This window comes from Typha angustifolia, chromosome 15 (assembly GCF_048772165.1).
Source record: "Typha angustifolia cultivar Huaian chromosome 15, ASM4877216v1, whole genome shotgun sequence".
NCBI classification, from domain to species: domain Eukaryota; kingdom Viridiplantae; phylum Streptophyta; class Magnoliopsida; order Poales; family Typhaceae; genus Typha; species Typha angustifolia.
The window spans coordinates 15,549,653-15,567,531 of NC_133253.1; the positions used below are offsets into that span (position 1 = coordinate 15,549,653).

The window sequence follows — 17,879 nt, forward strand, 5'->3', positions numbered from 1 at the left end:
AGAAAGGCAAATTTAAAATAAAAAATTAAAGTTCTAAGTGGTAAAATCGAAAATCAAATATATATATATATATATTTTATTTTTATTTATTTTTTTTTTTTTTTATAAATCCACCGTCTGGCAGCTACACTTCGTTCCCAAAAGAGCATACGAATTCACTCGATTCCAGACACTTTTTTTTTCCGTCGAGTTTTTCGACAGCAACCGATGGTTTTAATCATTCCCTTCCCCTTCCCCTCCACCAAATCCCTCCTCCCCTTCCGGAATCCCAACCGTAATTCGATTACGCGAAGGCCCACATGCCCAATGTCGGCGAATCTACCCCGATTCTCCGCACTTCCACACCATCCTCATCAAAATCGAACAAGACTATCAAATCCCCTAGCCCGCGGAGATCTCGACAGGACCATCACTAAAATCCAAGCCGCCGAGGTATGTTTGAGATTCCTTTATTTGATTTATACTTATACCTGCATAAATTTGCGAAGAAGATGCCATATATTATAAAGTTGTCTTTTTGTTCTTTCTTTTTCTTTTTGTAGATTTCTAGAGATGTCATGGGCGTAGCAAAGTGGAGTGAGACAGCGATGCTCGTCATTGACATGCAGGTATCTGAAACGAATCGAAGTCTTTCGAGTTGCCTTTTCTTATGGTTTTAAAATGTATGTCTTGATTTGGTACGTTGTTCATTTTTCAGAATGATTTTATCTTGCCAGAAAGCCCGCTTTGCGTGGCTGGTGGTGATGCAATTGTTCCATCCGTCATCCGCGCCGTTCAAGTAGCGAGAGAACGTGGCATTCTTGTGATATGGGTCAGTTGCAATCGCTTTTGAGTTTATGCTCTAATGGCATGATGTGGTTAATATTGATATCTTATTTATTAAGGTGTAATGCTTATGCTTTGCAATGTTACTCATTTTGGCCATAGAATTTGTAGCTAGTATGAGAGCATTCTTACATTTTCCAGTTACAGAGATGTTAGATAATCTCGGAATTTGTTAGTGATGATAGAGTGACAGTTGGTCCGCGATAGAAACTACGTGCTTCTGCAGTGGAAGCTACCTAGACTACAGTTCTGATAGAAGAATAAAAAAGGCCTAGCTAGACCAGGGCGATATCCATCTCATGGAGTGAAACTGCTACTTTTCATGTTGCACCTTAGTGGGATCTTCTATAGACGAGCTCAATTATTTGATTTGAAGGAAAAAATTGGAAGTATTAGCCCTTTTCATTTAGTCCATCATTTAGCTCTCCACTAGTTTATTGTTTTAGAATTTAGACGTAAAAATGGTAAACATATAAGAACATATGCTGCACATAATATGTGGTTTGTGACCACCTTTCATGTATTTGATGTCTAATATATTAAATTCATAAGATTGTAATCAAAATCTTGAACATAACAAAATCATTTGCCCTTCTAAATCTTGAGCATAACAAAATCATTTGCCCTTCTAAATCTTGCATCCTCTTGGATTTCAAGATTAGAAGTTCTAATATTTAAGAGTTTAGGATAATATGTAACTTTGTGACACAAATATCAGAAAAGGATGGGAATAGATTCCCTCCGTACCTAAGTTCCTTAAAAGGACTTGAATATTTTAGTCCATGCATGCTCGCTCATTTAATTTGGATCTTTATCAGTTATGCAACAAAAGCTCATTAAATGCTTTCACCTGTCATATACAAGCAAAACGTTGTCTAAAGATTCATTTGTGCATATCTTATCATAAATAAATTGTTATTGTGTTCATCATACTTCTATTTGAGCACTTTTATGCTATTACTTAAAATTAGCCTCAGATTTGGACTGTGTAATTAATGGGTTTCTTGCATGAGATGCCTACTAAAGGTAAGTGTTAAATGCTATATAGGTCTTCTGAAGAACCTCACCAGGTTGTTGGAATATCTATTTTCTTTATTTTCAACTTTAAGATATGTTTGAGAAAAGATTAACCGGGGGTACCAATCTTCAAGACAAATGGAACCTTGTGTTTTAAGAATATGTTTTGATAGTATAGGTGCAGTATTATAGTTTTGTAGTGAAATTCTCTCTATTTTTCTTTTTTTTTTCTTGTTTTGTTGTCATGATAATTAGTAGTATTTGTTAAATAACATAAATGTAGGTTGTCCGTGAACACGACCATTTGGGAAGAGATGTTGAGCAATTCCGTAGGCATTTTTATACTGATGGTAAAGGAGCTGCAGTAAAGGCATCAAAAGGTGCAGAACTCGTTGACGGACTCTTGATTGAAGAAAGAGACTATAAGTTGGTGAAGACTCGCTTTAGTGCATTCTTTGCAACACACCTTGATTTACTTCTTCGGAACTGTGGAATCAACAAATTGGTTGTTGCAGGTAAGTAGTTAAGTATATTAAATAGACTCGGTTCTTGCTTCAGTGTGCACCTTTGCTTTGTTTTGTTTTAAATTCATGGATACAACAGCTGTTAATTGCTCTTGTCTGTTTTCCAGAAGGTCAGTCTTAATGAATTAAAATTTATGGCATGGAAAAGTTGCTGTATTATGAGCTATTGGGTGCTTCTGCAGGAAACAAATGTATGGAATGGAGAGAGGGGGACGGGGATCCACATTATTGTGAAGTGACACTAAAAGAACCTATCTTCTTTCTTGATAAAATCCTCCTAGCTACTGTCTACGTGAGAGGATTAGAGGATTCTCATCCAAATATTCCACTCAACATCATGAAATTTCTGTAGGAACTAAATCAATTTCTACCCTTTGCCTCCTTTCTACAACCATTTCTAAACCTAAGTTTCTTCCTCAACCACCCAGGGAATCTGATTGCGTCCTACTGTATGATGATGCTGAACTTTTTATTTTCATAATTCATCTTCTTTATTTCGTCCAATGCCACGTTTAAAGTTGAAACCCTTCTCTTCTCTTCTGTTGTGAATCTAACTTCCACCCTTGTGGAGCTCTCTCCTCTTCCTAAATCTTATCCTAACTCTCCGTCTTTCCTTACATTCCCATTAGAATTAAGGCCTGTCCACATTGTTTCAGTAAGATGGGTGTAACCAATCCCAGTTCAAGCTAACTGAACAAACTATGTCATTTATAATTAACCGAAGGTATTCTAAGGTGAACTCACATTTGCTCTCAAGTTGCTAAGATTGCATAACCTTGTGATTCCCTGTCATACATGCATAACTTTATCCTGTCTTTCTTTCTAATATCATGCTGTTGTTTCATTCGTCTACATATAAAGACATTAAGTATCCAAGTATAGATTCTTTTCCCCAAAAACTTTAACATCACTCTCACAAGCCTGTATGCATATGCACTAGTTTTTAAGTGTGAAGATTGGAAGTATGATATCTGAACTATGAAATTGTATATGTGCTCTACGGTTAGATAGCATTTTCCAAGAAAAAGTTTGTTGTTATGCTATCCCTTACTATATGGGATACTATTTGACCATTAAGGTTCAAAATCTGATCTTCATAATGTAAGATGTTTTATGATACTCATGATACTCCCAAAAGAAATAGAGAGCCAAATTCCTCAGAAGCTTGGTATGTGTTCATCTATAAAAGTTCTTGTGAGTGCAGTTTGGAACCTAGATCTAACAAGTAAGATCTTTAATTGCCACTATGCAATCAAACTATGAGGCAAGGATATGGATACAAAATATAGGATTACGATGATATGGTTATGAGGATATGATAAATTCTTAAAAGAATAGGATACGGTACGACAAGGATACATAATAAATAAATTAATAAAAATTGTATTTATAAATCTATTGTCAACTTCAAAGCATTTGCAGACTAAAATAAATATTTCTCCTACTAGCCTATACTAATATATTTCTAATATCAAAACATTTATACGGACTCTACAACCTATATTAACATATTCATAACATTAAAATATTTTATACAAACCCTATGGCCTATTCTAACATATTTTTCTTACCGCAGCCAAATTCAAGGAAAAAATGAAGAAAAGAACAGAAAAGAAACAAAAGCTTTTTTGTCTTGGCAAAAACAAAAGAAAAAAAGAAAGTAAAACAAATGTATTTTCTTGGTTGTCGTCGTCATCGTTAGAGTGGAAAGAGTGATGTCATCATTGACATTGTCATCGATGGAGAGAAGAAGGCACCCGACGTCAGGAAAGGAAGAAACACATCATCGAGAAAGGGAAATTGGTGTCGAGAGAGGAAGGCATGCCTTGTCGTCTATGGAGGAAGATCGACGTGACGCTATGGCAAATTGTCTAGACAGGAATGAGGGGAATAGGGTTTGATAGCTCTTTCTTCCCACTTAATCTTAACAAGTCAATAGTTTAATGGTTTGATAGCTTCTTTTCACCTAATATAACCAATAACAAATACAAACCATATACATTGCGTATCTAGGCAATCCAAGCTGTCTAGCAATTAAAAATTAATCCAAATATTTTTTATATGTATTCGGGCATATCCGACCCATATCCCTATCCAATACATATTGGATATGAATTTGATCTTCCTTTTCTATGAAAATTATCAACTAATTGTAATTTAAATATCATTCAGAAAGGCAAATACAAGTTATCAGTTAATTTACATTCTGCTAATTTTTCGATTAAGTTGGCTAGGACAGGACTTCCACCCTAAGGTGATGCCTCATGATTAAAGTTGTTTTTATTTTTTTTATTAGACAACAATATGACAATCTTATGTATCAATTATATGCAATATTTTTCCATTTTTTATTTCCATTGCATAGTAAATTCATTTATTTCTTTATTACCATTCTTCGAAGCAGTCTGTAATAACCTTTGTTGATGATATTGACAAATTTTGCTTGCATCTTTGCAATGTCAATTCTAATCCTGAATGTAAGGACTGAGGATAAGATTAGATTAACTGCTAATTCTGATAGATATCCATAAACGAGACTTAGACTAGTTGCTTATGGTTAGGATATGCTTCAATTGTTCTTTTTTCCTACTCATCTGTAATGAGCATTGCAAATAACACTTGCATTGCTCAAATAAGGAATCAAAACATTTAAAATCTGACTAATGAATGTTTTTCACTGTCTAGGAATTCAAACGCCAAATTGTATTAGGCAAACTGTCTTTGATGCAGTGTCACTGGATTACCAACATATTACTGTTATTTCTGATGCAACAGCTGCTGCTTCACCCGAAATTCATCTTGGTGGGTAATGCTTGATTACTATCCTGAAGTTTTATGCCTTTTTTATGATTGCATCTTACCACCTTGTGCACATTATATATGGTGACTTATGTTTTTGGTTGGCCAACAAGAACTGGAAGATAAACTTTTTCAAATTATAAATATGATCAGAAGCCAATTGCTTCATAATGAGCATAAATAACACACGGCATACTTGACCACTCATGTGAAATCCATATGCTTTATCTACAAAAGTTTGTCTAGGAAAAACAATAACAACATAAAATCTATATTAGTACAAGGATCAGGAATAGAAATGAAACACATGGAGAAGATTGAATGAAATACTGCCAAAAGTTGAAGGAAAAATCTTTTAATGATTTGTTCAGTCTCTGGACCACCACATTACTATTTCTGATCTCCACTGCGATGTTTTGAATCAATATCAATAGAAGAATAAAAGATATTGTTTTTTTTAATCTAAATTGGAAATTTGCTTTTATCAAATTAAATAATCGGTTTTAGTTAATGAGGTCTGAGGAGATAGTATTTGGTGGAGAACTCTGTTGGAGGGGCTATTTATTCATTATCACAAGTTTGTTAATATGGAAAACTTGCATTTAGCACCTTGCTCTTTTAGACTTATCACATTTGACATTTTTCTCGTCTCCAAATGGTCCCTCTGTTTTGATCTTAATGTCCAAATTGTACCCTAAGCTAAAATGTAACCAGCAGCTCAAGATGTTAGGGTAACAAGAAGAGAATATTCCATCTAGTTTTAAACTAAAAGGTCAAACTACTTGAAATAGCCTTTAATCAGTAGTTACCTAACCACATTTAGTGCTGTTTAAGAGGATAAATGTAGGTTTAGGCCTTCATGTTGGATAATCAAGCTATCAGGTGTGTATATAGCTATCAAATTGGGGTGATCACAAAAAGAAGGGGCATAATCAACATTTCTCAACTTTGATTTAGTTATTTCATCAGGTAGTTAAAGATATTTCTAGTAGACAGGAAGGATGTTCTTTGAAGTCTTTGGGCATTAAATCAAAACAGAGGGGTTGTTTTGATACAAGCTATTAGTAGAGTGTGAAACATTGTAAGTCCAAAAGCTAGGGTGTTAAATACAAATTTTCCTTATTGTACTGATAATAGTCTATGGCATTATTCAGGTGTTTTAAATTTAATTAAATAGTAGAGTTTTACTTACTGCTGTAATTCATACCAAAACCATACTAAATCCCATTTCTTCTTCATCTGAAACAGCAAACCTCACAGACATGAAAAACATAGGAGTGGCAACTCCAACACTGCAAGAATGGTGCAGCTTAGATACTTGAATAGCTAATTTGTGTTTACTTTCATCAGTTGGAAGCTGTCAGCAATTAGTTTGTTTGCAATATTTACCTGAAAATAGGAGGGAGAGTTGTAAAAGAAACCTTAAATATTTTTCATTTATCTTTTGTTGTACATGAGCATAGCCACAATGTTCCTCAAAAAAGAGGGGATTACTTCAACTCTATTATCCATGCTATAGTTAAAGTAATAAAAATGCTCAGATTTCAGTGAGCGACAATTAAAAGGTAATTATGCCACCTCAAAAATGTTAATGATGTGTTAAGCTGGTTTCCATTCACGTTATATATATACATATATATGACTTACTTGTGTTGGAATTCTCTTCATACCTTATTAATATAGTTGTGATTGTTAAAAAATATGATGTGTTAATCTGATATCTAATACTTAAACATTTGGATCAATTAATTATCTACCATAGTATAGAACATAATATTTTTTAGAGATCTTGAGTTCAAACCTGGTTTAACCTTATTTATTTTTTGCACGTCAATATTATTGCTTCGTTATCTAACAGTATTTGAGTTTTTGGATTAACCGAGTATCTGATAGTGACTACCTCGCTCTTATACAAAAACAAACCCTTCTGCAACGATAGAGAAATGAGTTAGGCTTTTGACCTCCCTTTGTATTCATGGATGGCTGCGGTCTTCCCTGCAATTGCTTGGCTAAATTTGATACTTGGGCAATTGATTCAAGCTTCAACAAGAACAATGAACATTGGGAGATTGGGAGTTCAAAACTCTCAGCAATTTAGGAGTTAATTAATTGGCAGGTATGACCCTAATCTCTGACCCTAGTATTGTTATATGCTGTTGGCCTTAAAACCTACATATATAAATATATATATCCATTGACATATACAAGCTTAGCCATACTAGTAGAATAGTAGAATTTTCAGAAACACACAAATCTTTACGTTAAATTTGATGCATCTGGCGTAGCGCAGCAGAGCCAGAAATGATTAATCAAGCAAGTCAACAAGCCGTTCATTTTTTAATCCAAATCACATGATATGCATACAAGCAAGAAACAGGGTGAATCCACAAACTCTGGTATAAGGAACCAGAGGTAATAAATATGTGAAGCAATGAATAGAGCTGCAGTATTTCAAAAAAGTGCAGCACAAGAGAGTTTCTAAAAAGCTCTAACCAACCACCTTCCAGTTTATCTTCTCAAGTGGAATCTACATGATTGAAATCAACAGAGGAAATACCAATAAGAACAGGGAAGGTATTAAATATGAAAATGCAACAGTAGGAAGAGCAAACTAAGAAAAAATTAGACAAAAGAGGCTCAAACTCACTGACTTTACAAGCTCCCAACTTTATCTGCTGTAGGTTTATTCTGTTTTGTTTTGGCAATACTAACGAGATCACCGAACAGCTTATCCTCTGGCTTTGAGGGTTTGTTTGCCTGCTGCAGGGATGAAGACATAGGAGTCTGGTAGGAGGAATTCATGCCAGTGTACGAGTTATTGCCTTGCATGGAGAGTCCATACATTCTGTTAGAGAGATCATTTGGACTAGCATATGGATGCATGGGTCTCCTCTGATTGTAGAACTGAGCTTCTTGCTGCTGCATGTACCCATAGGCCATCTGTTGATTACCATACATCGCTTGTTGATGCATACCTCCGTATTGTCCTCCAAGCATTTGTTGAGGATAGAAACCGACTGGCTGGCCGGCTTGCATCTCCGAAGAATACATACCAACAAATTGGGCATTCTGCATCGGTTGAGGTTGCAGAGCGCCATACTGGCCGCCTAGACCTGGTTGAAGTTGCATGCCCACCAGCTGTGATGGTTGTGCATGCATACCTCCCATCTGGAAGCCCTGAACTGCTTGGGGTTGCAAACCTCCAATTTGGCCAATTTGCATCGCTTGTGGCTGAGTGCCACCCATCTGACCAGTTGGCACTGTCATGGGTTGCACAGCTCCAAGTTGGGCAGTTTGCACTTGATTAGTCTCTACTTGTTGAGTTTCCCATGGTGGTGGAGGAAGGGCTCCACTTTGATCATCTGACAAGTTCATTATACGACCATCACATTTTCTTCTAGTGAAATAAAAAAAGAAAATGCAAATCTAAGAAAAATGTCAAAGTTCATCGGGAAACAGTTTTGGAAGCAAACAAGTAGAACTCTTACAGCTGTTTAAAGTTTAAGCCAAGGTTCAAAAAATTGGAATCAGAATCGGAATCGGCCTTCCGAAAAAACGATACGTATCGGCTGAATTGACCATATCAGCCATACCGGTCGCCTGGATCGGATCAGACTTTTTAATTACATAAAATTCTAAATATTATTTAAAAATACAGAAAAACTTCTAAAAATTTAGAAAAAAGCTTACCAAAAATAAGAAAAGAAAAACGATGGTGTAATAAAAATTGAAAAAAGAAGAGATTAGAAAGAGCGTAAGTGGAAGAAAATCAAACAAAAAAAAAACCATGATGCAGTAAAGAAGAAAAAGAAAAAGAAGAAGAAAGAAGAAAAGAAAAGAAAAAGGGAGAGTAGAAGAAATGAAAAAAAATAGAGAAATAAAAAAATTATATACCGGAGTTTGTCGGAGTTCACCGGAGTTTGTTGGAGTTCACCAGAGCTAAATCTCTCCGTAAGAGAAACAATAATTATATGTAAGGATAGAAAAAAAGAAAGAAAGAAAGAGTAAAAGAAAGAAAAAAAGAGTAGAAGAGAGAGAAGAAAGAGTGAGAGTTCGGATTAAGCCTAGATCGGGATAGGGATTGGATTCGGCCGATCCCGATCCGGATCGACCGATCTGTATCGGGATCGGCCGATACGGCGAACCATGGTTTAAGCATTCTCAGACAACTCTTTATTATCTCAACAAAAACCTTAACAAAGAAAATCAAGGTTTATCAGGAAATGCTTTTGAAAGCAAACAACTAGAATTATTATAGGTCTTCAAATATTTTCAGGCAACTCCTTTTTACCTCAATACATACTGCACTTACTGTGTCCTGTCTCAGTATAGACATGAGAGAAAATTTTCAAATAGAAGAGAATGATAAGGTTTTCATACCATAATTTAGTGTCTGCTGCTGGTCCATGCCTTGATTAAGTTGTCCATTCCAGGCAGAAGTCGCATGGTTTGACTGCAATCCCTGGCCATAAGCTGTCATTGAATTAGAAATGCCTCCACTAGAATGAAGCTCAGGCTGTTGTGGCTGTTGGGACTGCACCTGAAGCTGTGATGGAGCTGTATATGTCTGTGATGCTGGCAAAGAAGAATTTAAATCAAAAGAGTTGGCAGGGTTGCTATTGTTATTGCTAGCATTGTTTTGGGGAAACATGTCTGCAAGAGCTAAGATGTTCTGATCAGAAGCAGAATTGGCCAGCAGATCACTGACAGGAACAAGGGCCAAAGAATTTTCAGTTGCAGGTGTGTTGAAATCCAAGCCACTAAGAAGATCCATATTTGGATCAACTTTTGCTGAAGAGGTCACAGAAACATTTGATACTGGAGGTGCAGGTAGTGATAATTGCTCAAAAGGAGATGGGTTGCTTGTGCCTGCACTCCCACCAGACCTACACATAACATGCAGAATAGGGAGAATATATTAGTTACCAAAATTGAGAGTAGAAATAACAAAAAACACTGGATCTTCTCAAGTTCCTTGATATTTAACTAATGACATCTGAAAGCTAAATTAACATAACCATTCAAGAAAAAGCATTAGGAAAATTCAAAATTCAATCTAGTCAGTGTAAAATCACTAGGAGATTGCCATAATTCAAACAATTTGTTTACTATGCCTGACCAAAGAGGTATATAATCTATCATCTATGCTGAATGAGCACTTAGCAGGTTGACAAATGAATCATATCATTTTCTTTAGCAGAATGCCAGACCAGAAAGGAAAACAGAAGCATCCTGCTGGGATACTGCAGTTCTAGTTAAAACCAACTAACAGAAAATGCACAACCTTCTTTCTGGATCTTTGCTTGTGTCCTTATTTGCAGCTGCAGAATCATCAATATCTACAAGTGCCTGAAGAGACTTCGGTTTCTCCACCCTAACTGCAACTCCTGCAGCAATAGCATCATGTTTTGCTAATACACGCTGCAAATCATCATTCAAAGCAAGACCTTGGGACAGCAAATCTTCATCTCTGTGGAAAAAGCCAAAATAGATATAATAAGCCACTCTGCATAGAACAAATGTAACTCTCTTTGCCATAATATAAACATATTTATGCATGACAGAAAAGTATTATTGCATTTATACAGAACAGAATGTTGTTGCATCACTAAAAGCTGTCTTCTTTGTAATATGTGCATTTACACATGCGAACGCGCATGCGCACATGCACGCACGCACACCCACACACATGACGCGCGCGCACACACAAAGTTGCCATATGCTTATCACAAAGCCATAAGTTTAACATTAATAGCATAGAGAAATTCATTGAAAATAATGTAAATGAGGCTCAAGTGTCTTAGGAACCATTGTGGTAACAAATCTTCCAACATTTGATCTACTCCTCTCTAAAATTAAAAGAGGAAAAGACCAAGAGAACTCACGAAGTAGTGTTTACAAGCTGTACCACTCTTTGTTTATATGTGCGACATTGCTCAACAAGGTCAACAATCACTTCTTGTCTAAGTCCCTGCAAGTCAACATGAAAAGGGTTCATCATTTGTGATATTAATGGTGATACTAAACGAGTGAAGCGTTCATCATTTGTGATATTATGGTGATACTAACTTAGGCACAAATAGAAGCTATATTGAACCAAATAAGCCAGGAAATATGTTAACATTGAATCTGCAGACATTTTAATCCAAAAAAAAGACAGAACCTGCAGGCATTGAACTTCAATTATGTTTCAGCAATGAACACCTAGTAGCAAATGGAGTTTGTCACATTTCAATTTTCAAATAAACATTGAATGAATTAATTATTTCCTTATATCATAATTCTTATGAAAAATAGATATTGTCAAGACTTGAATAGTTTTATATTTTTATTGTGACCTTAAGGTACAGATAGAAATGCTCTTATATTTGGAAAAATGAAAGAAGTAAAAGGAAATGCATGGCACCTCTCTGTTTCCAGGGTCTAAAGCATTCAACATCTCTGCAAGAACATCCATGATACCACGCGCATTCTGAATTTCTGTCAGGCTGAAAGTAAACAGAATTTCAATTTCAAGGAACAGTATAATAATTCAGATGACAATGTCGGAGATGGAATGGCATATAGAAAAGCGGACAATAGTATACGCATCTAAAATTTGAAAAAGAAGTCATTAATAACTCAAGTGATGATAAAGAAGAAAATGAAAAAACAATTCTGTGACTTGTTATTTTAATTTTGTTCATCTACTTATCTAGAAACTTCACAAGGGTTATGTTTCCCCTCCTTGTGACCCTCCCCTTCCTTGTTACTTACGCTTGCACCCCAAAACGGTTGCTTTCTTTATGTCAGTGTCTAATCTGGTCTCTGTGCCCGTTCATATTTCATTTTCTTCTTCCAACCCCTTATAAAAGAAAGCACTCAAAAGCTTCCGTCAGACTCGCTCATCAGTCGTAACACTAACAAATACCTAGACTAAGAACAAAAGTGAGAGGCTGACCGGCGGTTAAAATCCACACCTTTGAAGTAATCCTGGAACCCCTCCTAAATAAACACGACCACTCAAAAAATCTTACTTTCATTGAACCTGAAATAGGATGAATGATAGTGTCATGTGCCGAAAATATCGGGAGTGCCGACCTTGGCTAAGCACGGGATATATCACTGGCATGTACCATGTTAAGGCGATGTGCCGTTGGCACAATAGATAGTCTTGATAGTCATGAAATATTAAAAAATAATAAGCTTTAAACCTTTCTAAGGTTTTTAATAGATTTTAAGGGCTAATATAAAGTCCATCAACGCTAGATATGTAACATATGCATTTAGATTCTAATCTCATTATTCTTCCCAAAATTTTTTGGATCTTCTAAGTTGATGCATATAACTTCGGAAATTTTGAAATTCTTTTTTATTTCTAAAATTTGAAGTATAATCTATATAGATCGAGCACCACAATGCAAAGATGTATTAGAAGAGATAAAAAGAAACCCCAAATTAGATTTGTTTGAACTTTAAAGTAAGATGTGCTCATTCCTAGTGGCATGTGTTGGCATTGATAGCCATGAGGGAATATTGAAATATTCCACCCATGTTAGTGTCGATAATTTATTGGCACAATATGTATCGACCAGTGCCGATGGGCACAACAATCCATAATTGCCATGTCCATCTAATGACTTGTTCTTCGTCAAGTTTTAGGACAATATTAAAATGCAAGCTCAATGATGGATAGTGAAAGGGGATAGTTAAATAAAATTTTATATTTATATGCTCCGCGAATAAGAGTTAAACCTTGTTTGACAATAAAACAGTGACTTGGAAGAAAAATGTGTGGTGAAACTGATAAAAGAAGGAAAATAAATGACATAATCAGTTAGTCGCTGCATTTACAATTATCTTAATCACTTTCCATATACTATAAAATAGAAAACAGATGTTCTTGTATGCACCTCAAAGCAGGAAAATCAGATCCGGTAGATGTCTCAGGCATTTCTTGCTGATAATCTGGACTGCGAATGGATGGAGGATAATTTCTTAGAGGCTGCGTCTGCGGAGGAGTAAATATAGGTGCAGATCTCTCAGATCTCTCGGGGAAAACCGCTCCAACTCGCTGATGCAAGAAATAAGATTTTAAATACAAACTTCTCTACTATGGTAATTAAAAAATATAAAAAACATGATTGGAAAGTTCTCCAACACTTAAACAAGAAGGCAGCTTCAAGAGAGTGACATATTCAAAACTTGAATAATTTAACAATGACAAACCATAACTCTACTTTAAAACAGAAGAATACGAAGAATGACATAATCCAGAAAACGTAAAATATCTCAGAAGATTTAACAAAAGGTGAAAGATACCAGCAACTCATGGTATGCTGCATAGTATTGTGGATATCTTGCTCGTGGACCACCAAAAGCTTCTTGCCATGTGTCTATAAGTATTAGTATCTTCTCTTTGACAAGATAATCGGGCTGCATCATAAAAAATTAATAAAAAAGTCAGTAATCATGATCTTTACCATAGAGAAATTAAGAATAAATACAAAACTACTAAAAGAATTACTGGAACCTTCTTCTTCACTATTTTCACCATCTCATGTAGTACATCTCTTTCGGCAACATGCATATGGACTATATCCCCACAATTCTTAATCACCGTCTCCAGTAGCTAAAATATAATAAACCACAATAAGAGAATAGATAAGTGTATGATAACTGATAGATAGAAACCTACATCAGACAAAATGTGGACTAAGAAAAAGAAGCTGTTGATATTTGATACTACTGAAGTTCTGGGAAACTTAAACGACTATTTCTTACCAATAGTTCTGGGAACAACCTCAAGGAAGTCATTATAGATTGAAAGTAAGTTGATTTGGAAACTATATTATCACCACTTATGAAGGGTAATTGCATGCTTGTGTCTTCAAAAGGAAAAGAAAAAAGAAAAGGAAAAAAACATGCAGAAAATGTCAATGATATGATCTCTTTGCTACAAAAGAAAGTCTGATGTCTACAGAAGATTAATAGCCCTTGTATTATATGTCAAAGCTAACCAACAAGTAAGAGAATAAAGAAAAAGAAAAGAAGTTAAATTATGATCACATTTGTTTCTAAGTACATAGTTATTAGTTTCAGGAAAATAAAAGACCCTTGGAGAAGATACATCTACATGAAAATAGAGACTCAGATGTACAAAAGGAAAGTGAAGGTGATGACTGGAAAAGTTGTTTTGCCAGTAAGAAGTTTGTAAATTACAAATCAAAACTAAAGAAAATAAGCATTACAAAGATAAACAAGATGGTCAGATACTAATAATCTAATATATCTGTAAAAGAGAAACAAAAGAAATAGCAGGCATATGTACAACACCACCACGGAAAACAACACCAAAAGTCAAGGCTATAGCCCCAATTATTTGGGGCCAGACATGGATTCTTTTTCACCATTCATTTTGATTTGGTGCATCAATTTGTGTTGAATCAAGCACTATTGTATCTTTTGTAGTTTTCATCTTTGCTTCCCTCTTAAGTAACTCATTCATATAGGCATATTATGCGATCTTCGTTGGACATGTCCAAACTCCAAACCCTAATATGAAAGAGGACAAAGTAAAAGCGATATTTATCAAAAAAGCACAAAGAAGATGCGGAATAGCTAAATATTGGCAATAATTTTATCGAATATACAACCTGAACTATTGGACTTTAAAAAGTTCACAAACTTAAAAGCAGAAATATAAAGTCAAAGATAGAGATAGATGTCACAGAAGTTAAAAAAAAAGAAAAAGTAAAGAGAAGTACTTACTGCAAGAGCAAGAAGCTGAACCTTTGGGTTCTTATGCCCAATACGTTTTTTCAGCGCTTTTACAACATCTTTTGCTTGTCTGATACCAGAAAGAAAATACAAATGAACATCTTTTGGCTACTGATACTGCTAAATATAACTCAATGGTCGAACAAAGAATAACATTGTAAGTTTGTAACCAAACACCGGTAAGTTACAGATTGCCATCCGCAGTTTAAAGCAACTTATCATTTGCCAACGACTTCTCTAATCTTTTAAAAGAGGGTTATAATTATTAAATAACTATATATGCAATGAAACTAAAATAATTTGTAAACTCTATAATCCACCAACCCAAACAACCACACGAAAGTGCACAGACCACATTGTTTTCTTTTTTTTCTACCCTTTATTACTTCACCCTAACGTCCGAGAACTCAGCTTGATCCCCAAAAAACAGAAGATTGCTTTTTCCACAAAGAAAAAGTCATAAAATTTATTATTTGAAAAACTCGATATTTTCCCCAAGAAAAGTGAAAGTTTTAGTTGCTTTGATGGCTTTCATTCTTCCAATTGTTCTGACCCTTTTCTGGAAGTTGCCTTGTAACATATGATTTAGCATGAATCTAAGCTTCGTCTGCCTTGTAGGTCAACAATTAAATAGTATCACCAAATGCATTCAGCATCAATTTAATACAAGACCAACCAGTCAAGAAGATCATGGGAATTGAAAAATGACAAAATAACAAAATAACAACAAAATATTGATGCAAGAATTGGGTGATTGATGCTGCATAGAAAGAAATGGGGCACCTAGGTCAGCGAATCATATGACAATACAAGCATGCCTTAATATCAATTGACAATTAATTCTCAGTCGGTGTTACAATGGGGTGTTGTGGAGCTACTAAATAGATAGTAGGAATTTAGGACACTACTCAGGCTACTCGAATATACCATAGAATGCAATTGATATTCTAACCTAGTTTCCTTTGAAATGTTACAAGCCTTCTTATGTATTTTCCTGTCTATTCTTCAGTTGTGGGTTTAATAGTTATATTTTAAGCATAATTAGGGGGTTATTCTGCTAGATGGTTCTAATAAATTAGTACTGATAGAGTTTGATTAGAAGTAGATTTTAATAAATCAGATATCAAGGTAACCAAAGTAATAAGCTTCAGAAGATACCCATAAACTCAAAAATGGATTCTAACAATAACATATGACCCCATGCTTATCTTCTTTGTAGTAGCTCATTGCCGACACCTCTTCACCAAAACCATGCCAATACCGCTCCCTCTGCCAACCTACCCAACACTTCCTCACCCCACCATAGATAACCAGCTGCCAACCAGCCAAGCCACCTATACTACCTCTCTAGAGCCAAGAAGTGATGATGCCAACTATCCATCACTACCTACCTCACCTACCTTAACATAGATCCCCTGCGCTACTTCTTCTCTAATCCATTGCAAATTGTCATAGCACTATTAGTAACCTTGAAAATTGTCTGTACACATCACCAAATCACCCTCCTCCACCACCTAGCCTCATTGCAGGTTGTCCCTCCACCACCACAGTCCACAGAGGTCCTCCTCCATCAAAAACCTATCAATGCCCCACGATCGCCCCTCTTGACCCAAATTGACTTGTAGATGGCCAATCTAACTCATAAGTCGGTGACAATGGTGTTCTAATCAATATGTACACCCCATTATCAAGGGAAAAAACTGATGATACCTCTTATGTCACCTGATCAACATGTTTTCCAATCCATCACCTTTTATTTTCTTCTAAAATTTTTGATGGTCTAAAGTTGATAATGACTTCTCAGAGGTAAAGGCACCAGTAGCAACAGTATCCTGTAGTTGCAGCTTAACATTACATTACCCAAAACAATTACAATGGCGTTAGCAATAAGAATGGCAACGGTAGCGGCAGTCGCTCACATTGGTGGCAACAGTGGTACTTGCAGCAACAAGGACCAGCAATAACTAACATTTCCAGACTCTACTGATGTTGCTTCTCAAAATAGCAGCATTTACCACCATATTAGGTTTTCTAACTACGTAGTGCGTTAGATGACTAGTGTTTTGTATATCTAAATTTACTGACACCAAAAATGCCAAAAATCAAGCATAAGAGGCCAAAAGTGCTGAAACTGCTAAAAAGATGTAACTTTTGGCAGGTACCAATTGAGAAACTAAGACCAAGATTTAGAACCATAGGTCAGAGGAAGCAAGAGAAGTCCTTCCACCGCCATACACTCTATTCTGTACATACCCTTCGCTGCAAACTGCCCTTTCAGATAGCTTCACTCACTAAAAATTGCCTATTTCTGCTTCTCCTCCTCGAACAACTACTTGAATAATATCCAATTCTTCTATTTTCCTAAGGGCAATTCGATCTTGCGACTATATGTGGCATATCAACAACCCAAGCTCACGTATTTGAAAACCTAGTGCATCAATCTATCACCTACTGCAACAAATCTGAAGAACAAAGCAATACAACAGTAGAGCAACATAGAATTCGAATCGGAGGATCGCCTACCCAGGGTCGCGGTTGAGGATATCGCAGATCTCGACGTTCATCGCCCAATCAGACCCGATCAGCATGTCGCTCGTCGCCCGATCCACCATCGATCCCGCCATCGCTCCAAGCCCTAGACGATCCGATTAGATCCCGACCAATTCAAGCGAATCCAACCTCAAGCCCCTCGCCTCCTCCGCGATCGGATCCGAGATCGATGCCACAAACCGTGAGGGGGCACAGGCGGAGAGATCAAATCCGCGAGGCGAGTGCGAGTGCGAGATCGAATCCGCTTTTTTCTTCTTTTCTGTTCATAGGCAATGGAAATAATTTTCTTTTGCTTATTTTTATATATTTCGTTGTTTTGCGCTTTGGTTGTTATTATGGACATTTTTCTTTGCCTTTGGCCCAATGGGGTGCCTACACGTATGCGTGCAGCAAGTTCTGCCTAGC

At 36.0% G+C, this 17,879-nt stretch overlaps 2 protein-coding genes across 5 annotated transcripts; one reads left to right on the plus strand and one right to left on the minus strand.

Moving 5' to 3' along the window:
• Positions 1–138: 138 nt before the first annotated feature.
• LOC140779755 (probable inactive nicotinamidase At3g16190) lies at positions 139–6,734 on the plus strand. The gene is made up of 6 exons (XM_073124998.1): positions 139–432; positions 543–608; positions 698–811; positions 2,126–2,357; positions 5,052–5,168; positions 6,414–6,734. Exons 1-6 carry the CDS (start codon positions 208–210, stop codon positions 6,485–6,487), a joined length of 828 nt encoding a protein of 275 aa, XP_072981099.1. The 5' UTR covers positions 139–207; the 3' UTR covers positions 6,488–6,734.
• Positions 6,735–7,457: 723 nt separating this feature from the next.
• On the minus strand, positions 7,458–17,765 carry LOC140778089 (TOM1-like protein 9). Of its 4 annotated transcripts, none has more exons than XM_073122631.1 (11): positions 17,448–17,765; positions 14,916–14,994; positions 13,672–13,776; positions 13,467–13,580; positions 13,058–13,218; positions 11,572–11,653; positions 11,051–11,136; positions 10,450–10,635; positions 9,706–10,051; positions 9,546–9,627; positions 7,458–8,527 (listed from the first exon to the last, which is right to left on the minus strand). In XM_073122631.1, the coding sequence occupies exons 1-11, from the start codon at positions 17,546–17,548 to the stop codon at positions 7,818–7,820; spliced, it is 2,052 nt and encodes a 683-aa protein (XP_072978732.1). In that variant the 5' UTR covers positions 17,549–17,765; the 3' UTR covers positions 7,458–7,817. The 4 variants fall into 4 exon arrangements, with proteins under 4 accessions (XP_072978732.1, XP_072978730.1, XP_072978729.1 ...); XM_073122629.1 differs by having other exon boundaries at positions 7,459–7,692; positions 7,817–8,527; positions 9,546–10,051; XM_073122628.1 differs by having other exon boundaries at positions 7,460–8,527; positions 9,546–10,051.
• Between the last annotated feature and the right edge of the window lie 114 nt (positions 17,766–17,879).